General features: G+C 44.6%; 3 protein-coding genes across 6 annotated transcripts; 2 read left to right on the top strand and 1 right to left on the bottom strand.

Annotated features, from left to right (window-relative positions):
- Window positions 1–2034: 2034 nt before the first annotated feature.
- Window positions 2035–15967, bottom strand: ptpn11a (protein tyrosine phosphatase non-receptor type 11a). 3 transcript variants are annotated; one of them, XM_036937070.1, is made up of 16 exons: window positions 15774–15964; window positions 11964–12086; window positions 11505–11699; window positions 11156–11348; window positions 10482–10601; window positions 10223–10336; window positions 9695–9791; window positions 9466–9563; window positions 8981–9139; window positions 8704–8835; window positions 8443–8597; window positions 8280–8347; window positions 6441–6592; window positions 6254–6372; window positions 5139–5238; window positions 2035–5011 (listed from the first exon to the last, which is right to left on the bottom strand). In XM_036937070.1, the coding sequence occupies exons 1-15, from the start codon at window positions 15785–15787 to the stop codon at window positions 5169–5171; spliced, it is 1809 nt and encodes a 602-aa protein (XP_036792965.1). In that variant the 5' UTR covers window positions 15788–15964; the 3' UTR covers window positions 2035–5011; window positions 5139–5168. The 3 variants fall into 3 exon arrangements, with proteins under 3 accessions (XP_036792965.1, XP_036792967.1, XP_036792966.1); XM_036937072.1 differs by lacking the exons at window positions 2035–5011; window positions 5139–5238; window positions 6254–6372; window positions 6441–6592 and adding an exon at window positions 6842–7968 and having other exon boundaries at window positions 15774–15967; XM_036937071.1 differs by lacking the exons at window positions 2035–5011; window positions 5139–5238; window positions 6254–6372; window positions 6441–6592 and adding an exon at window positions 8022–8161 and having other exon boundaries at window positions 15774–15967.
- Window positions 15968–16036: 69 nt separating this feature from the next.
- On the top strand, window positions 16037–19929 carry LOC110537089 (transmembrane emp24 domain-containing protein 2). Of its 2 annotated transcripts, XM_021622855.1 has the most exons (5): window positions 16037–16415; window positions 17020–17212; window positions 17646–17663; window positions 18018–18125; window positions 18282–19929. In XM_021622855.1, exons 1-5 carry the CDS (start codon window positions 16236–16238, stop codon window positions 18404–18406), a joined length of 624 nt encoding a protein of 207 aa, XP_021478530.1. In that variant the 5' UTR covers window positions 16037–16235; the 3' UTR covers window positions 18407–19929. The 2 variants fall into 2 exon arrangements, with proteins under 2 accessions (XP_021478530.1, XP_021478531.1); XM_021622856.1 differs by lacking the exon at window positions 17646–17663.
- Window positions 19930–20076: 147 nt separating this feature from the next.
- On the top strand, window positions 20077–25498 carry ddx55 (DEAD (Asp-Glu-Ala-Asp) box polypeptide 55). The gene is made up of 13 exons (XM_021622852.2): window positions 20077–20253; window positions 20386–20436; window positions 20581–20667; window positions 20781–20872; window positions 21009–21071; window positions 21499–21648; window positions 21820–22009; window positions 22447–22529; window positions 23599–23730; window positions 23811–24018; window positions 24108–24276; window positions 24403–24701; window positions 24952–25498. The coding sequence occupies exons 1-13, from the start codon at window positions 20146–20148 to the stop codon at window positions 25141–25143; spliced, it is 1824 nt and encodes a 607-aa protein (XP_021478527.1). The 5' UTR covers window positions 20077–20145; the 3' UTR covers window positions 25144–25498.
- Window positions 25499–25505: the final 7 nt, after the last annotated feature.

The following is a 25505-nucleotide window of genomic DNA, read 5'->3' as shown; positions in this document are numbered from 1 at the left end:
AAATATTAGCTAGCAAACTAGCAGTCATCATGACAATCTACTGGCAAATCCTTTTCAATCCCTGTCATATTAAAAGAGATGATGAAGAAAATGACAGATAAAACGTATCGGTGCTCATCAGCCATTCGACATAAACATTACACAAGTTGTAAATCTCAAATTCAATTTGTAAGGAATCAGTGGCTAACTGCAAGCATTGCAAAGAAGTCACTAGCCTGCTATTCAGTGGAGTAGGTGTGATGTCCAAATCTGGGTTTAATGGTCTCTTTTCTAAGTTTAAGGGAGAAAGATTTATCAAATTAATTTGGGACAGATTGACAGTCTCATGCTAATGATGTCCTGGCCTGTGTCAGACTGTTCATGTAGAAACAGTTTGCAGTGATGGCAAACATAAAAAATAATTTACATTTATAGAGCACTTCTCATTTACAGACGTAAATCAGGAAGCTCTGGTGTCAGAAGCTATTTTTTTATCAGTCTTACCTGTGAAGAACGCCAGGAAGGCGTCTGGTTGATAAGATGGTGCCGGAGAAGAAGGCTGACGTTTTGTGTCCCCAACCAATTGTGTTTTTTTGCGTTGTTTGGAACTTATTTTTTTAACTTATTTTGTACATTATGTTGCCGCTACAGTCTCTTATGACCAAAAATAACTTCTGGACATTAGGACTGCGATTACTCACCACGGACTGGCAGAATCCTTTTTTCCCCTTTAACGAGTCTGACAAGCCCAACGTGAATAATATACTGCTCTCTCAGGAACAGGCCCAGATCCCTGTCATGTGCGTGAAGAGAAGGCAGAGAAAAGGGAGCCAAAGGGCAGGTGGCCGAGAATTTGTAGGTGACTGAATAAACCCCCACTTCCTTCCATTCTGCTAGCATACGTGCAATCTTTGGAAAATAAAATCGATGACCTACGAGGAAGATTAAACTACCAACGGGACATTAAAAACTGTAATATCTTATGCTTCACGGAGTCGTGGCTGAACGACGACATTATCAACATACAGCTGGCTGGTTATACGCTGCGAACAGCTGCGTCTGGTAAGACAAGGGGTGGCGGACTATGTATTTTTGTAAATAACAGCTGGTGCACGATATCTAAGGATGTCTTGAGCGATTGCTCGCCTGAGGTAGAGTATCTTATGAGGAAGGCCCTAAAAATTGTCAGACTCCAGCCACCCTAGTCTTAGACTGTTCGCTCTGCTACCACACGGCGAGCTTGGTGTCTATTGTTAGCTAATCTAGGGGTTAAGGTTAGGGGAAGGACTAGCTAACATGCTAAGTAGTTGCAAAATAGCTAAAAAGGTAGTAAGTAGTTGCAGTTCCTAATTAAGCTAAAGGTTGTCCGTGATGAGATTCAAACACGTAACCTTTGGTCTGCTTGACGTTCGCGTAATACGCCCACACATCCACCCAGACCTACCATCCTTTTTGCCATAGGTATCCTGGTTATGTAACCTTACCAAATGTAACATATCGTACTAATTTGAGGGTCCTGGATTTAAATTTACCCTGTTAAGTCTAGTCTATGAGACCAGGGTGATTTTCTCTAACCCTAAAACAGCCTTTTTCTTGTGGGGACTGGCAAATGTGCCCACTTTTTCCCTTGTAAAGACTTCTGGTCCCCACAAGGATAGTAACACACACACCTACACCTGGTTCTGGGCACGACACAAGATCAATGATTGCTCAACAGTGCTGGCAGGTTTTCACAGCTGACTGAATGTAAGCATTACCGTGCTGCATTCAACAGCTCTGAGAAAATAATCAGTGGAAAGTGTTTATTATCATTAAGAGCCAACATGTTTCAGCATCAAGGTGCAGTTTCTTAAATTAAAGCACTACACTGCCACTCAGCAGGGGGCTTCATCAACTTGGCTGCATGGTTCTATAGAAACAAGCCCGACCTAGAAAGACATCCTTGTAAATGCAGAACTGAAGCTTGGGGGCTTTAACTCTTTAATCAGTGTGTAACTATCAAGTGACGTCATTCTATTCATTGGAGTGATCTGCCAATAACAACAGGAGGGGGACTGAGGCATGAGCTTGCCGTTTATTATTGTTATCAAGAAGTTACCATGGTTACCTGCATTGAAATACAATACGATAAACCTCAAGCTTTGTGAGAAAGCTCCAACTCCATGACATGGGGTAGAGAGCTACTGGATTATTACACAAACAGTAAATCTTATTGGCAATTAGATATGTTTAGTAAGTACATTCTCCTCCACAAGATATTCATGTACAATATACAAGTTAAAAAATATAATTTGTTTGTTTCGCATTGAGTTCAAAAAATGTTGTGTTTTTTATGCTTTCCGGTTGACAAAGTGTTTTCAGGTATTGAGAGCACTGGTTTGTCAAACAGAGTATAACCAACACATACTGTATAATGCATAGGGAGTCAGATCTATGCATGTAGATGCTTTACGTGACAGAAAGACAGGAAATAAGAGATGACGCCGTTTCATCATGATCAGAAGAGAAGACCAGGCATTGAGGAGCAGGCAGCTGAAACAGCAGTATTCTCTGGACACACACACACACACACATCCTTTCACACACAAATCCTAACACCACGATACATAAAAACACCAGAAGCAGGCCAGACTAGTGTTCGACAAACAAACACACACACACACACACACACACACACACACACAACAATGAAAGGGTATAATACACACAGCAGATACTAAGGATCCCCTAACTCAGTCAATGGAGGGTCTCCACCCAGCAGAGAAACAAACAAACCATTCAGAAGAACAATAACTGCTCTGATACACAAGAAAAGGATGAAGACACCGATCTAAAGTGTTTCCCAGCACAGCTGATCCTAGATCAGTGGTTAGGGGTAACCTGGAGCCCCAGAGAGGCTGAGAAAAGGGGTGTTCTAGTCCTCCCTCGTTGCTAAGGACGGCAAACTTACATCGACCAATCCAATAGTGTTTAAATCATGAGGGGGAGTGAACAAGTGCACACTTCTGAGAAAAAGTGTGGAAAATTAGTATGTCCAGAGTTACATTCTCAAGACCAAAACAACTTCCTCCTCAACCCTACCTGCGTTACACAAAGGGCTGATCTGAAATGGCACCCTATTCCCTATATAGGTTAATACTTCTGTCCTCATAAGGCTCTGGACAAAAAGTGTGCATAGCATTACATTGGGAATAAGGTGCAATGCCAAACAAAGACAAAGGGTTTTAACCAGTAATCATGTGTAGAATGGAAGGAGTGTGTTGGTGAAAAAAAGCTAACGTTATATGTTAGATTGTTACCATGATAAAGTACATACAAAACACATATATTAAATGATTGTATCAACCTGGAAAACAACCCTTTCCAGAATACTGTAGTAGACAATAAGCACTTATTTCCATATGGACAACAGACTGAGAAAGTAATGTGGTTAAGTGTGATGCACTTAACAAAATAATAAACGGAGAGACTGAAAACTGCACATTCAACTGTGTAACACCAATGTAGAACAAAGGAATTTGCAACTGACTCCAACTGTGTGTCCTTGACCAAATTCAGCCAAACAACAGTGGGCCTGTAGTTTCCATGACAACCACAACAATGAATACTAAAATTGCCAGAGATAACAAATGTGGGTAGCTTCTCGAAACAGAGAAAGTTAGGTTCATGTGGTGCTTCAAAAGTACACAACAGGCATTCATCTTTAAAAAGAACAGAAGAAGCACAAAATGTAATAGTTTCATTACGATGTTTGTTTAGAAAATAAAGAAATGTAAAACTTTTTTTTTGGGGGGGGGGCAGCTACGCTTCAGTGGCGATGCCTGCTGCGGACTGGCATAAAGAACAAGTTACCCCAGAAACTCTGAAACCGTTTCCATAGTAACTTTGACACAGAAGAGCCTGGGAGGAAGCACCCAACCTATTGCCTCGTCCCCTACTGTCTGTGCTGTAGACAACTCTTCTAACGTTTGTTGTCAAAACAGGACTTACATACAGTATGAGGAGAGGCTACCCCACCAAACCTCCAGAAACTACCAACTACCCTCAGACCCCACATTAGAGCTTAGTGGGACCACAAGGCACCCAGGGAAACAGAGTTCTAGCCAACATCTCCCCCCAGGGTACATGGCTTGGGCTGTAGCCATTACTTTGCTATGGGAATGCTGCGTTAAGGACATCAGTGTGAGGAATGGTAATTAAGGGAGACAGTATTACATAGTGTGGCAACAACAAAAAACATGTCAACAAAAACATGAAATAAAAAAAACATAAAAAAATTATAAAATGTCTTTAAAAGGCAAAACCAATATCCTCCCCAACATACTGAATAGTAATCCACTGGGAAGTTAGAGACTACAATACCCAGAATTCTTCCTTCAGTAACAGAAAACATGACACTTAACATTATCACTGGAAATATCCCTTTTTTCTCAAAAAATGGTTTAGCCGGGCAGAGGGAAACCACTGATTGGCTGAGACGTTGGATGATACCATTTTGGTTTTTGGCACAGGCCTTTTTTCTCAACTCTGAGAAGGGCTCACTCATCTCACTAGCTCCCAAAACAAACTAGCTACGTGTTTCTTTCCTTTAGTTAATAAGAAAAAATACAACAATTCATGGCAAAAAAGGGAGAGAGAGTGGAGCAAAGACAAACAGAACAGGTTAGCTAGGTTGTTCTCCCTCTGGTGAGCAGAGTGCCGCTAGTCTCAGCCTGGGTCTGGTCTGAGACAGGTTTAAACTCAGGCTGAGCTTTAGTTTAGGGGTTTAGGCTTGTTATTAAGTTCGGTCATTAAGCTCGTTAGGGCTCTCCAGATATTCACAGTGGTTTATAAGGGGACGAGACGGCTACTGTTCCTAGAGAGAGAGGGATGAGAAGGAGAGAGGGAACAAAAACCCCTCCGTTAATCTCAGTTCTCTTGTAGACCTCTCTCAGATTTTAGTTTTTCGTAATTTTACATTTTCTTCTTTTCATTGTAGTAATTGTGATCACGTCTCAGGCGTTCAGGTGCGGCTGGCAAAAAAATGTAATTCCTGAGAGAGGCAAAGGGAGAGAGATGTCAGGTCATTTACAAATAACAAAACAAATATTTTTAAAAAATAAGTTAGTTCCAAAAGATCCAACCACAACATGAACTCAAGACATAGTTCCTGTAGTTACCTGGGACAGCATTGGGGTCAAAGGGTAATCTCATCTGTAGCTCTTCTGCTGCTGCATCAGACCGACGTTCTCATACACTCTGGAGCAGTCCTCCCTCATTCTACACACACACACACACACACACACACACCCCGAGAGAAACACATCAGCCAAGGTATTTCTCAACTGAAGCTGACTAGCTGAGCACTAGTTTGATTATACACAGAGTATACCAAAAATTAGAAACACCTTCCTAATATTCAGTTGCACCCCCCTTTTGCCTTCAGAACAGCCCAATTTGTCAGAGCACGAACTCTATAAGTGTGGAAATCTTTCCACAGGGACGCTGGCCCATGTTGACGACAATGACACAGTTGTGTCAAGTTGGCTGGATGTCCTTTGGCTGGTGGATCATTCTTTTTACCCCTTCTTTCTCACCAATTTCTTGGTATCCAATTGGTAGTAGTTACAGTCTTGTCTCATCGCTGCAACTTCCGTACAGACTTGGGAGAGGCGAAGGTCGAGAGCCAAGCGTCCTCCGAAACACAACCCAACTGCTTCTTAACACAATGCACATCCAACCCAGAAGCCAGCCGCACCAATGTGTCGGAGGAAACACCGTACACCTGGCGACCTGGTCAGCATGCACAGCGCCCGGCCCGCAACTGGAGTCGCTAGTGCGCGATGAGACAAGGATATCCCTGCCGGCCAAACCCTCCCTAACCCGGACGACGCTGGGCCAATTGTGCGCCGCCCCATGGGCCTCCCGGTCGCGGCCGGCTGTGACAGAGCCTGGGCTCGAAACCAGAATCTCTGGTGGCACAGCTAGCACTGCGATGCAGTGCCTTAGACCACTGCGCCACCCGGGAGGCCATGGTGGACCATTCTTGATACATACGGGAAACTGTTGAGTGTGAAAAACCCAGCAGCGTTGCAGTTCTTGACATAAACTGGTGCGCCCGACAACTACTGCCATACCCCGTTCAAAGCCACCAAAATATATTTAACAAGTGACATCAATAAGGAATCATAGCTTTCAACTGGATTCATCTGGTCAGTCTATGACATGGAAAGAGCAGGTGTTCTTGTTTAGGTTGTATACTCTGTGTAGTAGCTGCTAGTTGGTAGGTACTCACTCTGCACAGGTGGGGCTGGGGGTGCAGGGAGGCAGAGGGCTCTGCAGCTGGTCTCCACCAGTCAGGTCAGATAGAGAATACTTAATGTTGGTGTACTCCCTCCCCTTTATCTTACTCTTCTGTTAGAGAGAGGAAGGATGTTAAAGAAAGACTTTCACGGACACGCACACACGGGACACACACGCACCTGTTCCTCCTCTATGCGTCTCTGCAGTGTCTCTATGTAGTGCTGGACAGCCATGTAGATGAACCTGTACTGGGCCTCAGTCTGAACCATCCCAGACCGCTGGGAACGAACCATCTGGATGCTCTTAGGAACGTCTATGTCACAGTCCACTCCTACAGAGACAGAAGAGGTTAGACTAGGAACGTCTGTGTCACAGTCCACTCCTACAGAGACAGAAGAGGTTAGACTAGGAACGTCTATGTCACAGTCCACTCCTACAGAGACAGAAGAGGTTAGACTAGGAACGTCTGTGTCACAGTCCACTCCTACAGAGACAGAAGAGGTTAGACTAGGAACGTCTGTGTCACAGTCCACTCCTACAGAGACAGAAGAGGCTTTAGACTAGGAACGTCTATGTCACAGTCCACTCCTACAGAGACAGAAGAGGTTAGACTAGGAACGTCTGTGTCACAGTCCACTCCTACAGAGACAGAAGAGGTTAGACTAGGAACGTCTGTGTCACAGTCCACTCCTACAGAGAGAAGAGAGACTAGGAACGTTTATGTCACAGTCCACTCCTACAGAGAGAAGAGAGACTAGGAACGTTTATGTCACAGTCCACTCCTACAGAGAGAAGAGAGACTAGGAACGTCTGTGTCACAGTCCACTCCTACAGAGAGAAGAGGTTAGACTAGGAACGTCTGTGTCACAGTCCACTCCTACAGAGACAGAAGAGGTTAGACTAGGAACGTCTGTGTCACAGTCCACTCCTACAGAGAGAAGAGAGACTAGGAACGTCTGTGTCACAGTCCACTCCTACAGAGAGAAGAGAGACTAGGAACGTCTGTGTCACAGTCCACTCCTACAGAGACAGAAGAGGTTAGACTAGGAACGTCTGTGTCACAGTCCACTCCTACAGAGACAGAAGAGGTTAGACTAGGAACGTCTGTGTCACAGTCCACTCCTACAGAGAGAAGAGAGACTAGGAACGTCTGTGTCACAGTCCACTCCTACAGAGAGAAGAGAGACTAGGAACGTTTGTGTCACAGTCCACTCCTACAGAGAGAAGAGAGACTAGGAACGTCTGTGTCACAGTCCACTCCTACAGAGAGAAGAGGTTAGACTAGGAACGTCTGTGTCACAGTCCACTCCTACAGAGACAGAAGAGGTTAGACTAGGAACGTCTGTGTCACAGTCCACTCCTACAGAGACAGAAGAGGTTAGACTAGGAACGTCTGTGTCACAGTCCACTCCTACAGAGAGAAGAGAGACTAGGAACGTCTGTGTCACAGTCCACTCCTACAGAGAAGGAAGAGGTTAGACTAGGAACGTCTGTGTCACAGTCCACTCCTACAGAGAAGGAAGAGGTTAGACTAGGAACGTCTGTGTCACAGTCCACTCCTACAGAGAAGGAAGAGGTTAGACTAGGAACGTCTGTGTCACAGTCCACTCCTACAGAGAAGGAAGAGGTTAGACTAGGAACGTCTGTGTCACAGTCCACTCCTACAGAGAGAAGAGAGACTAGGAACGTCTATGTCACAGTCCACTCCTACAGAGAGAAGAGAGACTAGGAACGTCTGTGTCACAGTCCACTCCTACAGAGAGAAGAGGTTAGACTAGGAACGTCTGTGTCACAGTCCACTCCTACAGAGAGAAGAGGTTAGACTAGGAACGTCTGTGTCACAGTCCACTCCTACAGAGAGAAGAGGTTAGACTAGGAACGTCTGTGTCACAGTCCACTCCTACAGAGAGAAGAGGTTAGACTGTAGACACAGATACCCTTGGGGTCTGAACAAGGCAGAAGCTTTCTTTATGGAAATGATCTCATGTAGCAGAAATAGATGAAGTATTTTCACTCACCTTTTTCCCTGATGACGTCAATGAGGATGTCAATCACTATGAACGTTCCTGTCCGTCCAATACCAGCACTGGAGAGAGAGAGAGAGAGGGAATTAGAGAGCAACAGTACATATAACTGTGTCTGTGTGTCTGTGTGTGTGTGTGTGTGTGTGTGTGTGTGTACCTGCAGTGCACCACTATGGGCCCAGCCTCTAGAATGCTCTCCTGTTTGAGGTTGACCTCCTCTAGGAAGTCCAGAACACCCCCGGGGTCTGTAGGGACACCATGGTCCGGCCACGCTCTGAAATGGTACTGCCACACTGTCCGCTCTGTGTTACCCTGAAACACACACACATTTTGAAGTAGCATGCATGCTCACATACACAGCTAAGGACACACACACAAAATAAAAAATTTAAAAAAAAAAAACAGTCCCTCCTCTTACCTGTCCAACCTTGGACAGTTTGAGTTCTCGTAGGATGTAGTCGTGAGCAGACGTCTCTTTGACGTTGCGGACACGCATGATTCCATACTCCTTCAGAGATGACATGTCTGGCCAGTACTTCACACACTTACTCTGTGGGGAGACAAAGTATCTCAATTGACGTGCATACTTCTGCCCCAAAACCACAGCAGCAGTTCACACTGAAACCTATGAAGAAGCTCTCCTGGTTTTCAGAGATGCTTGAAATGGAGAACCACAACAGCAGTCAGCCAGTTACCTTTCCCCTCTCCACCTCCTTGGTAGTCATGACGATGACCCGGGAGTTCTCCTGGAAGACCATCCTCCAGAAGTCACTGATGGTGTTCTGTAGACAGCCCTGCGTGGCGATGTACGACTTCTTCAGCTTGGTGCTGTTACACTTCCACTCCAACTCCGGCTAGAGAGAAAGAACAGTTCCACAGAGACAGGCGCTGGATGTAGTAGTGTGTTGAGGAAATCAGACTTAAGTGCAACGCAAACAAAGTAACATACAGCAATTGTCTTAGCAGTCCATGTCACGCACTCAATGAATGAAACGACAAGACAAACAGTAAGCTTGCGTATTCATTTGTATTTCGTAGAGCTGTCACATACAGGAAATTGCAGATTGTGCTTGAAATAGAGCTGTACGCAAGTGTGTGGAGTTTACCGTGAGGTCATTTCGATACCATATTGTGTGTGTCTGACAGGTGTGTGTGTTTCCTGAGAATGAAGTGAGTTTACCATGATGTCAGTTACTACCATGATGAGATTGGCGTTAATATAGTCCGAGCCAGCCTCAGATCCATCCCCATCATTCAGCACCACACGAGTGTGATCAACTAGAGAGGGAAAGAGAGAGAAAGAGAGAAGAGTCATGATTAAAATCAGACCAATATCCAGGCTGCAACAACAGGGTGGGGGGTCAGTCAGTCGTGATATTTGATAGGGTATGATGTGTGTGTTCTCTCACAGGGCAGGATGTTCTTGTATCGGTTCTTGTTCTTGTTTTCAGCTCTCTGCCCCTCCTTACGGCTGTAGAGAAGCTTACACTCCTGCTGCTGCAACGTCTGGGTGGGACAAAGGAAAAGGGATACTTGTTAAAAGTCTATGGGTATCTCCTAGCATGCTAGCTGATACCCATAGAACTCCAGTCATTGCGCTAATGCTAGTTAGCAATAGCGCAAGGTAACAACTTCCTTCAAGCTGCACACAGAGACATAAATATTGTATCCATGAGTTCATCCGACTCTGTGGAAGTAGATAAAGGGCATCATTGTCAAAATCCCAAAGTATCCCTTTAAAAATGTATCCTCAACGTATTGCTTTAATCTATTTCAATAATTCAGATATGGAGCGTGGCTAGGTTATCGGGAGACAGACAGATGACATGTGAGAATGTAGCTTGAGCATGTACAACGGTATAAAAAAAAACTTTTCCTGACATAAGAACAACACTACATTAAATACTTATTTTGAAACGCAATGGAGCGTCTCTTACCTCAAACTCTTCCCAGAAGCCCTGTTTGACCTTGTCCGTGGCCTCGGCCAGTTTACTGAGCTCTCTCACTCTGCTCTCTATCTCTGCTGCATTGATACGCGTGGTGTTCAGGGGCTGGGGTAAGACGCATACAAGTTTAGAAACAAGAAATCTATGGATTATTAAAGCTTCTGAAAGACAAAAAGGGCATAAATGATCAAGATCAGGGGAATGATATGTAGCTTGCTGACAAGAGAGAGAGAGCAGGCTGAAGAGCGACCTGTTTGAGTTGCAGCACCGTGCCCAGTGTCTCCACCATGGGGTTCTTCTTATAGTGCTCCACCAGGTCTGTCAGAGAGTCAAACTTCTCTCCTCCACCAACGTCATACTTTAGGTCATGCTGAGAAACACACACAATGTGGACCGTCCCTTCACCCACAGAGATATGCGAGAGGCTCTTTGACTATTTTAAATATCATGTAGTGTATCTGTGGTCATAAGCCACATCTTTAGCTCGAGGGAGGGGAGGGAAGGAGGGAGGGAGGGAGGGAGGGAGGGAAGGAGGGAGGGGAGGGAGGGAGGGAGGAGGGGAGGGAGGGGAGGGAGGGAAGGAGGGGAGGGGAGGGGAGGGAGGGAGGGAGGGAGGGAGGGAGGGAGGGAGGGAGGGAGGGAGGGAAGGAGGAAGGGAAGGAGGGAGGGAGGGGAGGGGAGGGGAGGGGAGGGGAGGGAGGGTGGGAGGGAGGGGAGGGAGGGAGGGAGGGGAGGGAGGGAGGGAGGGAGGGAGGGAGGGAGGGAGGGAGGGAGGGAGGGAGGGAGGGAGGGAGGGAGGGAGGGAGGGAGGGAAGGAGGAAGGGAAGGAGGGAGGAAGGGAAGGAGGAAGGGAGGGAAGGAGGAAGGGAGGGAGGGAGGGAGGGGTGTAAAAAAAAGGACCAAAAAAAGGAAATAATCCTTTACCTGGCAGCGGATCATGACATGTGTCACCTTGGGCTTGTTGTCGCTGCTGTCCGTCTTGTCGTCGCCGGTGCGGACAGACAGAACGAAGTCTCCAGGGTGGCTCTGGCTCTCTCTGACCAGGAAACTACCGTTCTTTCCCTTCTCTGTCAGCAGCTTCTCAGCCTCCCGGCCTGACAGGTGACCATGGAACCACCTGGGACACACACACAGTTTATAGAACTCCACTGACATAGCCATCACATCCACTGGGTTGGTGGCTGAAGCAGAGACGGACTGACACTCAGGCTAGAGAGGTACACACACAGACAAGCAGAGACAAACACCGTGTTGTTTCAGTGTCAGAGCTCACCTCTCAGAGGTGGGGTCAGCACAGTTGAGGGGGTATTTGAGCTCGATGACGTCTCCATTCTTCTCCTTGAGTTGGCCGTGGTGCTCCATGTAGTACTGAACCAGCTCAGCCAGGGTGGCAAACTTCTCCCCCCCGTACAGGTCATAGTAATCCCCGGTGTTCTGAATCTTAATGTGGGTGACCGCTCCGTTACGTCTGCCCAGGAGAACACAGGATTGAGAGAAAAAGGAAATATTAAAACACACCCCTCATCTAAAGCTGAAACAGTCTGGTACCCAGGCCATTATCTTCAGTTGGCCTAATCAATTACAATAAAGTGAAATGGTAGAGTATAAATTGGGAAAGTGTTTTCTTGTATGCTGTCAGCCTGACTAAACTAAATAGGCCCCATAGATATTTATTCCTAAAATGTCAACCCAGCCTACGGTAGCTCCTGTGTCTGGTGCTACAATAACTCACCTGACAGAGAGGGTGAAGTCTCCAGGGTTGCTCTTGCTGGGTCGGGCCAGGAAGCTCCCGTCCACCCCCCGGGTTAACAGCAGGTTCTCAGCCTCCACCCCTGTGATATTGGGGTGGAACCACCTAAACACCACATCATCACAGGTCAACTAGCTAGCTAAGTGCATTTGGAGAAATAGGCTACACAGCTTAAAAACAAAAGAAACATTTCCAGCCACGACAGATTCATGGACCACACCACACCCATTACCAGCTTTCACAACAAGGTAGCTGTCATTGTCCTGTCTATAGTTTCATTTGTATTTCATCATAACTCTATTGTAATTGCCAGTGAGTCATCTTCCCAACTTGGTTCAAGGCCCTCAACTTAGCCTCTGGGAGATAACGAGCAGTCATAAATCACAGAGATCACTGGCTGCCTAGAGAACATATGTGGCCTGCATATAACGGTGTGCAGTGTCAAGTTTTAATGTCACAAGCAAAAGTACAGTGAAATTCCTTTCTTGTAAGCTCCAACCCCAACAATACAGCAATCAATAACAATGTAAAATTAAAAATAACAAAAACATGCATTTTTGTTGTAATAATAAGATGAACATGATAAAGTAAGCAAGCATAGAATACAGGGTCAGTTCCAGTACCATATTTACAATGTGCAGGGAAACTAGACGGTAAGGTAACTAGGTATCAGGATATATGATAAACACAGTAGCAGATGCGTATATGATGATTATATGTGAGTGTGTGTGTAGAGCCAGTATAAATGTATGTGCATATTATGTGTGTGTGAGAAAATGGAGTGTTCGTGCATTCGGAAAGTAGTCAGGCACCTTCCCTTTCACTACATGTTAAGTTACAGCCATATTCCAAAATGAATTTTAAAATCCTCAATCTACACACAATACCCCATAATGACAAAGCAAAAACAGATTTTTTAGAAATGTTTGTAAATGTATTAAAAATGTTTAAATATATATATATATATATTTGTTTATATAAGTACATAAGTTGACACTTTGCTATGAGACTCAAAAAGGTAGCTCAGGTACACCCCGTTTCCATTGATCATCCTTGAGATGTTTGTACAACTTGATTGTCATCCACCTGTGTTCAATTCAATTGATTGGACATGATTTGGAAAGGCACACAAAACACCTGTCTATATAAGGTCCTACAGTTGACAGTGCATGTCAGAGGAAAAACCAAGCCATGGGGTTGAAGGAATTGTCTGTAGAGCGCCGAGGTAGGATTGTGTCGAGGCACAGGTCTGGGGAAGGGTACCCAAAACATTCTGTAGCATTGAAGGTCCCCAAGAACACAGTGGCCTTCCATTTAAGAATGATGGAGAAGTTTGGAACCACCAACACTGCCTAGAGCCGGCCGCCTGGCCAAACTGAGCAATCGGGAGAGAAGGGGCTTGGTCAGGGAGGTGACCATGATGTCTACGCTGACAGAGCTCCAGAGTTCCTCTGTGGAGATGGGAGAATCTTCCAGAAGAACAACCATATCTGCAGCACTCTACCAATCAGGCCAGTACAGAGATCCCAGGTGAACACCTGTTCCAGAGCACTCAGGATCTCACTGGGGCAAAGGTTCACCTTCAAACAGGACAATGACCCTAAGCACACAGCCAAGACAACGCAGGAGTGGCTTCGGGGCAAGTCTTGAACATCTCTGGAGAGACCAGAAAATAGCTGTACAGCGACGCTCCCCATCCAACCTGATAGAGCTTGAGAGGATCTGCAGAGAATGGGAGAAACTCCCCAAATACAGGTGTGCCAAGCTTGTAGTGTCATACCCAAAAAGACTTGAGGCTGTAATCCCTTCCAGAGGTGTTTCAACAAAGTACTGAGTAAAAGGTCTGAATAATTATGTAAATACTGTATTTCAGTTTTTATTTGTATAAATTTGAAAAACTATGGGGTATTGTGTAGATTGTTACATTACAACCTTATTTCTCATCAATGTGGAAAAGGTCTAGGGGGTCTGAATATGAATACTTTCCGAATGCACTGTGTGTTGGAGTATGTGTGTGTAGGGCATAGAGACAATGCAACAACAAATACTATAATAAAATACAGAAGTTCAACCTGGATAGTCCATGTAGAAATGTTGTTAGCTATTTAGCAGTCTTATGACATGGGGATAGAAGATGTTCAGGAGCCTGTTGGTGTCAGACTTGATGTACCGCTTGCCGTGCGGAAGCAGAAAGAACAGTCTATGGCTTGGGTTGTTGGAGTCTTTTAAAAATGTTCCAGCCTTCCTTTCACACTGCCTGATATAGAGGTCCTGGATGGGAGGGAACTCAGCCACAAACCCATGACCCGATTAGACAGATGAGTATACAGATCATATTTACTTGGGTCCCAGCCCATGTGGGGGTGGAGGGGAACGAGGCAGTTCATGTACTGGCTAACCAAGCACTTAGAATTGTTTGTTGTAGTTTCAATGAGCAAGGCAGAGGCAAAAAAGCCTGATATGGACAGTGATGGTGCAGAGATGGCAAGGAGCAGTGGAGGAGATACTAAGAGCGGGCATTTATTTCAAGTACAGAGGAAAGTCGGAGGTCGGCAAGAAGGGACAAAAGAGAGGATGCTATTATTATAAGATTGAGGGTGGGACACAGCTAGTTGAATACGTCCTTAAATGTGATGGGAAAGCATCCAACAGGAAAGTGTGATTATTGCCAGGAAGACCGTGGAGCATGTATTGCTACAGTGTGGGCAGTTTGAGGGAAAGAGTCAGATCTAGTATGAGGGATACAGGAAATTAGTTGAGTATAGTGAGTAGAATGTCATTAGATAGTCTCAAATAGTGTTTTTTTTTAAAAGAGCAACAGGGCTGGCAGGTAGGATTTAGTTCTCCCGGTCTCTGGCACACTCCAGTACCATAGGTGGCGGTAATGTACCATGACGTTGGATGCCATCCTGCCGATAAACCCCACAGAAGGAGGGAGCTCAGCCCCAGTGAGGTTCCCTTGCTGTTCGCACCACCCTCTGTTGCGCCAAACGATTGAGGGCGGGGCTATTGCCATACCAAGCGGAGATGCAGCCAGACAAGATGCTCTCAATAGTACAGCTGTATAACTTGTACTCAGATGTCATGGGCACAACAATGCAAATCAGGATAAAGAAGATTGATTTTGACCCTCCCCCACATCAATGTGCGACTAAAGGATGATGTGAGAATTATCAGAATCCTGATTTAATCAGAAAATCACGTGTATAGGGATTGACATTGAACAATTGAAGTCTGTATCCATTTACTGAGTATATTGAGGTTGGTATCTTTCCAAAGAGTATACAAGCCTGTCGTTCAAACTGAACCAGATGCATTGAACCCCCTTGGCTTCTCAGCTGGAACTGACAGCTAGGTCCCCCAATGGTAGCTAGTTAGCTAGATTTTCTTGTTTGCTTATTAGCAATTGTTAGCTAAGCATTCATATTTATAATTGATAACTAAACACGTCTCCAAAAATGTTATGGGCAGATAGCTTGTGAATAGCTCACACACAGAATTTAAAAGGTAACTGCATTGTGGGCTTCAATTTCACGGATGCCCATTGCCCAATAAAGAACCTAGTTAACATTACCACATACTAGTTACCGTAATGTTGCTGGCTCCAAAACACCGACAAGGCACATCCTTGTCAAATACGACTTGTTTTAGGTCGTTAACTGACGATCACATACATTCATCATCAATGGGATTATCTTGAAAATGTAAACAGTTCTAGGCTAATGTTAGCCGACAGGCTAGTTAGTTGGATACCTAGTTTCCATCAGATTGCTTTCCATGATCAGTCCTTACCTCCGAGATGTCATTTTTTCAAACCTTGTTTCCTCGCGCTGGCTTTTCCAACTATTGTGTGTGTCTTCGGCAGTCTACTCCCAGCAAAAATGCCTCATAAGGTCCAGACTCCGCTCAAAACGGGAAAATGTTTCGATTGGAATTTTTTACAACAACAAAAAGTCCATAGGCCTCAGCCCGGAGACTTCAGAGAGCGAGTCGATTGTTGAAACGTCACCAGACATGCGACACTTTGTTTTTTTCAATTGCATAGTGCTGACTAAGTTTGACCCTCGCTTTTTCCCGTTTAAATCCTTACGTGGCAATCTCGCCGAAGCTAGCTAGGAAGTTTACAAAATATCCTCTAATTTGTGCTTGTTCTGAGCCTCCTGCTGCGATACATGTGCAATTTTAGGGGATATTTGAAATCGCTGGTACACAGAGAATCTACAATTGTCACGTAACGCTAGCTAAAATCTAAGCATGTTCACTGCTTCAGAGATCGTTGTTCTTCTTGTGTTCATGTCTGCCACAGCGTCCGGCTACTTCGTTAGTATAGACGCCCATGCAGATGAGTGCTTCCATGAGCGGGTTAACTCGGGAACCAAGATGGGCCTAATGTTTGAAGTTGCTGAGGGGGGCTTTTTGGACATTGACGTTGAGGTGAGATGGTATTTGTGCTTTTGTGATTGATTTGGTTTGACTTGCGCAAAGGTGGTGGGGGGTGGCTAGCGAGATGGCTATTGTAGCTAGCCAGTTAGCTTAATTGCTAGTCACAAGCCAACTTGCATGCCATTTCGTATAGTTTATGTTCTTTGTAGTTTAAAGTTAACCCACTGCTGGTTGTGATCAATTATTTTTAGCTTAGTTGGTAGCTAACTAACTAGCCAGTTCGCCTCTTGATTTTACTTATCTGGCCCAATTAGTGATACAGGAAGTTAAGTTAGCTAACTACTCGCTGCCATTCCTAACAGCTGTAAGTGTCACATAACATAAAACAGGTCATCCACATTTGTTTGACAGCTGCCTATAGGTACTGCTCCACCACATGATGTATTCACCACCATATAGTTGAGAATTGTAGTCAAGCAAATAAGATCCATATTTTTAAGGGATTTCACAAGTGTGGTGCAGACTGCCCCAATCCACCAACCACTGAATGAAATATGTTGCAACAACGGTCCAGACAAAAAATATTGTCTAGCACACCACAACTATGTTCCAACATGAGTTAGCTAATATGTGTATGATATTGTATACTATGTAGATAACAGGACCTGATGGCAAGCAGATCTACAAAGGAGATCGAGAGTCCAGTGGAAAGTATTCCGTGGCAGCTCATATGGACGGGACCTACAAGTTCTGCTTCAGCAACAAGATGTCCACCATGACACCCAAGATCGTCATGTTCACCATCGACATCGGAGAGGCACCAAAGGGACAGGACATGGAGACGGAAGGTAGGCTTTAGTGTGTGTGCGAATGAAAAGCAGACCCAGTGAAATGACGCTGCCATGAGCAGCACTGCAGATATTGAGATGAGCGAGATGTATGACTTTGTTTTCACATGGTCACACAGTATCTGCGCATGTGCACAGGTTCGCTTCCTGCTAGTGACAGCGTGGTAGCCAGGGCACCAAAACAGCAGAGAAGTTGAGCTTTGCGCTTCAATGCTCTTAGTTGTTGCGGAGATTTACCTACTATGCTGTTGACTTTTTCTGAATCTACATCATATCGTGAAATCTACTTTTAAGCTCTTCATATTTGCCAATTGCTATAACGGATTATCACATTTCTGTTTTCACATACTATTCCTCTTTTCTTTATGGTTCTATTGTTGTATCTTTCTCTTCATCCTTTTGACTGGGTTTGACTGGCTTTCGCTTCACCCAGGTGGAGAGAGTTGGGATGGTAGGGTTCTCGCCTCGCCTGGAATTATGTTTGCCCAAATGCATTCGGTTTCCTCTAACCTAAGTTGAATGAGTTTTTCAGTGCAATCTAATGCTCACAAATCACCACTTAGTTACATTAGTATATGTTGCCTGGAATAACCCCTCACAATTTATAGATGCAGGAATATGTTGTGTGCATGATTTGAGACATCTAAGACATTGCTCTACAATACATTACTAGTTCTTTTTATATGACAAAGTACAACTTTGTTTGGAAGTTGCCTTTATTTTTTACTCTAATATGCATGTAGTTTTCACTAGTGTTGTGGATTCTACAATTATCCTAATTGATTGGTTGTGTGTTCTGTTCCAGCTCACCAGAACAAGCTGGAGGAGATGATCAACGAGCTGGCGGTTGCCATGACGGCCGTCAAGCATGAACAGGAGTACATGGAGGTCCGGGAGAGGATACACAGAGCCAGTGAGTTACACACATGCCACACATTAAATAAAATGGTGTCAGAATAGACTGTAGTTAAGAACCTGTTAACTTAATTGTTGTGTGTACTGCAGTGTTTAGTGCTGACAGCCAGTCTTGAACTTATTAGTCATTGTTTTCTGTTTTCTTTCCATCCAGTCAATGACAACACAAACAGCAGGGTGGTTCTCTGGTCGTTCTTCGAAGCCCTGGTTCTGGTGGCAATGACTCTGGGACAGATCTACTACCTGAAGAGGTTCTTCGAAGTGCGCCGAGTTGTGTAACACCTCAAACCTTCCCCCTGTGACTTCCTGTTGCACTGTTATTTCAGCACAGAGACAGCAAAACAGTCACTCCTTGGAAATGAGACTCTTGGTAGATTTCATTAAAAGTCTGAGTACAAATTGGATCCCTATTATTTAAAAATAATGTTTTACCCTGTTACCCCATCTGTTATTTCCATCTTTATGTGCTTCTTACTGTTGTATCTGTTTTGGACTCTAGACCTTTCAAAGATCATAGGGTTGATGATGTCAAGTTTGATTTATTTTCTAATCACTGCGTAAGCAAATAATTTGTTATGGATTACTCCACCCAGCTTGGTCAACAGCAACTACTAGCCATGCACTAGCCAGAGAGGTCTGTCTGTCTCTAGTCAGTGGATGGGATGTATAAAGTAACAAAACTGGGACCGGCATTTGAGAGATGCAGACTGGTGTTTATGCAACAGTATGTCCCTTATTTGACCCATTTTTTTGACACCTTTGCAATTGATATGACCAACTAGTTAATATACAGTATGCATAAGCTCAAGGTGAGACACTTGGGGCTTGTTCAGGAGAGTGAAATATCCCAGAATGTTCATGTAGAAATGTATTGTGCAGAAGCGACATTATTTTCTGTTATGTAGAATAAAGAGTTGTGTTGACTCTATGGATCATATTTCTATCTGCAACCTTCTGAACATAGCATCCTGCTAAATATCCCTGAATATCTGAAGGTGTTGTATTGTCTGGGAAGCAGATGTTTTTGCTCTTGTTGCTTTTGAGTCAAAGATCCATGACATTGATCTTTGGCAGTGCAGGGAAAACCTGTATACTCCCATTTTACCACAGATGGGTTATAGTAGGTCAGTGTTTACTCAAACCTGGCCATGGGGATCCACTGGGCGTGCAGGGTTTAGTCTAGCTCATCACTCACACCTGTTGCAACTAATCAATTATTAATTTAACCCTGGATTAGATGATTCAGGTGTGTTAGAGCTGGGCTGGCACAAAGCCCCGGACCCCTGTATTTGCCTAGAATCAGGAAGGAAGAACACTGTAATAGATTATATTGGATGTGGGCAGGGGGCTGAAACTATATTATGATTGTCAAGGTGAGGTAGTTGCTTCAACATTTTGTTGTGGGGACTGGTTGTTATTTGGGGTGGGGAAGGTTGGGGGCTCTACTTTGTGGCAATAAGCTGTTTTTTTTCCTTCTGCAGCATATTCAGTGTGGTGCAACATTCAGAACATTGGTATGTCGATGTATAAGAATGGACATGACTAGAGGATTAATTGTAGGCCTATTCTGTCTATAATCTATTTGAAACATAAATGTTGTGTCTTACTGAATATGCCATAGTTTTGTACTTTACATGTTCTGATAAGCTCAGCTATAACTGTCACGTGAGACTGGAGTGACGACAGGAGAAATTAGGTCAAGTCACTCCTGAACGTCATCAATGAAGTTCTGCAGCATTTTAAAGAAATATGCTTGTCTGTGGATCCAGTTTTAATAAAACAAATACAATATTCTTTAAAAATGCTGTTTGGTTTCTTTTTGTTTGTCTTGACGTATTATTTATTGGTAAAAAAAATATATTTGACAAATATTGTGGTCTAAAGATCACGGAAATTATTCAGAATGATGAACTGGCGCTGGCGGTACAAACATGTACAGTGCTTCCGATTTCCAGGCGGACGGTAAACATCGATGTACAGGAAGTCGGTACAGCGTGGATTGTGGCTGCATTTCCAACATGGACAACACAACTGAAGGAAAATGGGATAGTTTACCCGTTAAACTTAACGACGGTATTACGCAAACTCTCAATGAGCTTGGATTTACACATATGACACCAGTTCAGGTATTAACATTTCTTTACAGTTTTCGTTTACTTCACTCACATGCCATAGCTAGCTATGCTAACAAGCTAGATAACGTTAGCTCCTCTAATTCAACCTCCACAATAATAATTTAAATATTTTTTATATTCCAGTCTGCCTGTATTCCACTGTTTATGCGAAATAAAGATGTGGCTGCCGAGGCTGTAAGTATGACTTGACACACATGATTGTTTACCATGTAACTCGGATGTTTTGGGTCCTGCATTTCTCCAAAACCAGATTGCATAGGTAGCTAACTATTGGAAGGAGAAAGGTCTAAGCAACACATCTTATTGTTGCTGTTACAGGTGACTGGCAGTGGAAAGACATTGGCCTTCGTGATTCCCATCATAGAGATACTTATAAAGCGAGAGGACAAATTGAAGAAAATGCAGGTAAGGTTTGGGTTATTCAGTGTCTTAGACTTATTGCAATGGTTACCGTTTGAGTATATGGTTCACTTTGACTTTTGATATACAGTATTAAACTGAGACGTTATGTTTCACAGGTTGGTGCTCTGATCGTCACGCCGACCAGAGAGCTGGCCCTGCAGATCAGTGAGGTGATGGGCCAGTTCCTCCAGAAGTTCCCTCAGTTCAGGTAGGGGGACAGCCAGCGGAGAGATAAAACCAGAGACATGAACAGAGTTCAGCAAGCTCTGTTCCAGATCTAAAATGTTAATTCTTCCAAGACTCTTATTGTAATCCTGTTATGACCCGAACTCTTCCTCTTTCAGACAGATTCTGTTGATTGGAGGGAGCAACCCCATTGAGGATGTGGAGAAGTTTAAGGAACAGGGGTAAATATGCTCTTCCTCTGATCTCACACAAAGATGGGAGCTTTTTTGTGCCACATGTTTATGTCCAGATCTGATGCCATACAGCAAGCCTGTAAAGGTACAAAAGGATTTCCAGTCCCACTTTAAATGAAGTACAACTTATAAAGGCCTTATATAGCATACATAAATGCTTCACAAACAATCTATAAGCTTTTGTATAAACATTAAGCGTTATGTCACATTTGGCGGCAATTCACCCCACATTAGGAATGGTTATGTCACCCTTTATAGAGTGACACACGCTTATAGGTGATTTGAGAAGCATTTATGTAGTGCTTATGAATCCATTATGTATGCTATATAAAGCCTTTATATACGTTGTACTTGGTTTAAAGTGAGACTGGATTCCCTAACTGATAATTATTCTAATCAATGTTGTCTTTTCCAGGGCCAACATATTGATTGCCACCCCGGGGCGTCTGGAGGACATGTTCAGAAGGAAGGCAGACGGTCTGGACCTGGCCTTGTCAGTCAAGTTTCTGGAGGTCCTGGTCCTGGATGAGGCTGACCGCCTTCTGGATATGGGCTTTGAGGCCAGGTACTATAGTGAAATACAATAGACTACAACTATGCAATACAGTACACTATTGGACATATGAATCATACAATAGGATTCAGTACAATCACCAGGCTGTTGGACATTGGCTTTGATGTCAGGTACAACAGCACAGTACACTTTAAGTACCTGACTCCCTCCCTTTCTCTCCAGTCTGAATGTTATCCTGGGGTACCTCCCTAAGCAGCGTCGTACAGGTCTGTTTTCAGCCACTCAGACTCAGGAGCTGGAAAAGCTGGTGAGAGCTGGTCTCAGGAACCCTGTACGAATCACAGTGAAGGAGAAGGGCGTGGCCGCCAGCTGCACCCAGAAAACACCTGCCAGGCTCTGCAACTACTACACAGTGAGTAACATACACTGTTGGGTATTTGAGTAGTTCAGGTTTGGAAATGCTGGATTCAAAGGAAAAAGTGTACCACAACTGTATTTTAATAAATGTAACTACATGTAATCCCTGAAAGTAATTATTTATCATGAGAGGACCATAAACAATAACTAGTAATGCTGCATAGTCCAAGAAAGGTTCAAATCAAAATAAACAGTTTGTGCACAAAACGGGATGACCGGAACGTTCTCTTAGTCTGAGACATTCTTCCAAGACACATTCTCAGAGGCCTCATGATGAGAGCATTGTTACCGGTTTCGCTGTCTGTGCCAGCCTGTGCCATAACATTCTCAAGGACTATAAACCATCTGTGTGTAAGTGGAGACACAAAACACAGGAAAAAATACAAACCATGACTGATCACTTTTTCTTTTCTGTTATTTCTTGTTTGCCAGATCTGCAGAGCGGAGGACAAGTTTAACAGTCTGGTAGCGTTTCTTAGACAACACAAACATGAGAAACAGCTGGTGTTCTTCAGGTATGTATCCTGGCTACACAGCCCTCCATGTTAGTGTCTCACCATGACTACAGCTACCTCTAGTATTCTACTTAATGGCCGACTATATTCATCAACACTGCGGACTGTGTGTTGTTTCTCTCCCTCAGTGTGTGTGAGGACTACACTGTCAGAGCTGTGTGTGTTAATGTGCTGTTTCTCTCCCTCAGTGTGTGTGAGGACTACACTGTCAGAGCTGTGTGTGTTAATGTGTTGTTTCTCTCCCTCAGTGTGTGTGAGGACTACACTGTCAGAGCTGTGTGTGTTAATGTGTTGTTTCTCTCCCTCAGTGTGTGAGGACTACACTGTCAGAGCTGTGTGTGTTAATGTGTTGTTTCTCTCCCTCAGTGTGTGTGAGGACTACACTGTCAGAGCTGTGTGTGTTGTTTCTCTCCCTCAGTGTGTGTGAGGACTACACTGTCAGAGCTGTGTGTGTTAATGTGTTGTTTCTCTCCCTCAGTGTGTGTGAGGACTACACTGTCAGAGCTGTGTGTGTTAATGTGTTGTTTCTCTCCCTCAGTGTGTGAGGACTACACTGTCAGAGCTGTGTGTGTTGTGTTGTTTCTCTCCCTCAGTGTGTGTGAGGACTACACTGTCAGAGCTGTGTGTGTTAATGTGTTGTTTCTCTCCCTCAGTGTGTGTGAGGACTACACTGTCAGAGCTGTGTGTGTTAATGTGTTGTTTCTCTCCCTCAGTGTGTGTGAGGACTACACTGTCAGAGCTGTGTGTGTTAATGTGTTGTTTCTCTCCCTCAGTGTGTGAGGACTACACTGTCAGAGCTGTGTGTTAATGTGTTGTTTCTCTCCCTCAGTGTGTGTGAGGACTACACTGTCAGAGCTGTGTGTGTTAATGTGTTGTTTCTCTCCCTCAGTGTGTGTGAGGACTACACTGTCAGAGCTGTGTGTGTTAATGTGTTGTTTCTCTCCCTCAGTGTGTGTGAGGACTACACTGTCAGAGCTGTGTGTGTTAATGTGTTGTTTCTCTCCCTCAGTGTGTGTGAGGACTACACTGTCAGAGCTGTGTGTGTTAATGTGTTGTTTCTCTCGCTCAGTACATGTGCGTGTGTGGAGTACTTTGGCCGAGCCTTGGAGGCCCTGATTAAGAGCGTCACCATCCACTGCATCCACGGCAAGATGAAACACAAACGCAACAAGATCTTCTCAGAGTTTAGGAGCCTAAAGAGGTATTTTATCCATTGTTGTTAGCTCAGCTGAGGAGAGCATGGGTTTGATCTTTGCATTGAAATGTGACGTTGTGTTTCAGTGGTATCCTGGTGTGTACTGACGTCATGGCCAGAGGCATTGATATCCCAGAAGTCCACTGGGTATTGCAGTACGACCCCCCTAGTTGTGCCAGTGCCTTTGTGCACCGGTGTGGACGGACTGCGCGCATTGGTAACAAAGGCAACGCCACAGTCTTCCTGCTCCCCATGGAGGAATCTTACGTTACCTTCCTGTCCATCAACCAGAAGGTATGCCCTTTGTGTTTCCCTCTCCATCTTGCCTGCCTTCCATGCTCTCTCCATTTAAAACCAAGCTGCCCCTTCCTGTCTCCTGATAGTGTCCTCTGGAGCAGATGGCCCCAGTGAGTGACGTGGTGGATGTTCTGCCCAAGGTGAAGGCCCTGGCTCTGGCAGACCGGGCCATGTTCGACAGGGGCATGAGGGCATTCGTCTCCACCGTACAGGCCTACGCCAAACACGAGTGCAGCCTCATTTTCAGGGTCAAAGGTGAGAAGAAATCCCTCACCTTCCCTGTGTACAGACCCTCAAGTATGATGGTGTTGTTAGATTGTTTATGCTATGGTCTGAGGAGAATTATGTTTACGATGTCATCCTCCTCCTGTCATTGGTCAGATCTGGACTTTGTTGCGCTGGCCCGTGGCTTCGCCCTCCTCCGCATGCCCAGGATGCCCGAGCTGAAAGGGAAGAACTTCCCTGACTTCATAGAAACGACCATAGACACAGACAATATCCGCTACAAGGACAAGCAGCGGGAGAAGCTGAGGCAGAAGCTGCTGATTGAGCTAAAGGAGAAGAGGGAGGAAAGGGCCGCTGCCCCCAAGAGACACAACGATAAGAACAAAGCCTGGTCCAGACAGAAGAACAGGAAGGACCGCAGGAGGAAGACTGCTGCCAAGAGGAACCGGGATGAGGTATTTAGTCTTCTAGAGAATTAAGGGGAGGTTTTCCTGACTCAGATTAAGTATAGTCCTGATCTAAAATGCACTCTACATGGAGATTTCCCATTGACATACATTTTTAGTCCAGGACTAGGTTTAATCTGGATCCAGGAAATTGGCCGTAAAATGCTTTTAGAACATCTTTTAAACATGGGAGCTGGGCCCATATGCAGAAAAAAGTAGAACATCAGATGACTGTTAATTAACCCTTTGTTCTCTTCAGGGCTCGGAAATGGACGATGAGGACATGAAGGAGCTGTTGAAGGACACTCGTCTCCTGAAGAGATTGAAGAAGGGACAGATCAGCGAGGAGGACTTTGAGAAACAGGTGACAGCAGGACCGAAGAGCCAGAGGAAGACAGCAGCAGGCCCCTCAGAGGACCCACCCAGCTCAGCGGGAGAGGAGGACGAATGAAACAACACACCTGTCAGTGTTTCCCCCCGATGTTCTAGCAGCAGGTCAGGCTGTCCCACCTGGCCCTGTTTACCATGGAAAAAAACAGAACATGTTATATTTTAGGGGGGCCTTTATGCCCCGCCTACAGAACAACCATAGGGGAAATACTGCCTGTTACAATAAGACGCAGGTCAGAACCACCCATTGAACTTTGAATACACTTTTAAAATAGAGCCAACTGTTTTACATCTATTATTCCGTTATGAACCAGAGAGATACATCACCTTTCAGGAATGTTATGTATACAGTGTAAAGTTATGCGTATCGCCATATTTTGTAATTAACAATCTATAAAAGATACAAACTGATCCCAGTCAGTG

This window comes from Oncorhynchus mykiss, chromosome 12 (genome assembly GCF_013265735.2).
Source record: "Oncorhynchus mykiss isolate Arlee chromosome 12, USDA_OmykA_1.1, whole genome shotgun sequence".
NCBI classification, from domain to species: domain Eukaryota; kingdom Metazoa; phylum Chordata; class Actinopteri; order Salmoniformes; family Salmonidae; genus Oncorhynchus; species Oncorhynchus mykiss.
The sequence above is the reverse complement of the archived record's forward strand: the minus strand, read 5'-3'. Positions and strand labels throughout refer to the sequence as shown.

What these genes read in the sequence shown, in the direction of transcription:
- ddx55 (XM_021622852.2), top strand. Translation starts at nt 20,146, where the DNA reads ATGGACAACACAACTGAAGGAAAATGGGATAGTTTACCCGTTAAACTT. An exon ending in ACAAATTGAAGAAAATGCAG is followed by an intron (nt 20,668 to 20,780) that starts GTAAGGTTTGGG and finishes TATGTTTCACAG; the next exon opens with GTTGGTGCTCTGATCGTCAC. An exon ending in CCAAGAGGAACCGGGATGAG is followed by an intron (nt 24,702 to 24,951) that starts GTATTTAGTCTT and finishes TGTTCTCTTCAG; the next exon opens with GGCTCGGAAATGGACGATGA.
- ptpn11a (XM_036937070.1), bottom strand. An exon ending in ATGTCATGATCCGCTGCCAG is followed by an intron (nt 10,602 to 11,155) that starts GTAAAGGATTAT and finishes TGTGTTTCTCAG; the next exon opens with CATGACCTAAAGTATGACGT. An exon ending in CGGTGCTGCAACTCAAACAG is followed by an intron (nt 10,337 to 10,481) that starts GTCGCTCTTCAG and finishes GTCTTACCCCAG; the next exon opens with CCCCTGAACACCACGCGTAT.
- LOC110537089 (XM_021622855.1), top strand. Translation starts at nt 16,236, where the DNA reads ATGTTCACTGCTTCAGAGATCGTTGTTCTTCTTGTGTTCATGTCTGCC. An exon ending in TTTTGGACATTGACGTTGAG is followed by an intron (nt 16,416 to 17,019) that starts GTGAGATGGTAT and finishes TATACTATGTAG; the next exon opens with ATAACAGGACCTGATGGCAA. An exon ending in GGAGAGGATACACAGAGCCA is followed by an intron (nt 18,126 to 18,281) that starts GTGAGTTACACA and finishes CTTTCCATCCAG; the next exon opens with TCAATGACAACACAAACAGC.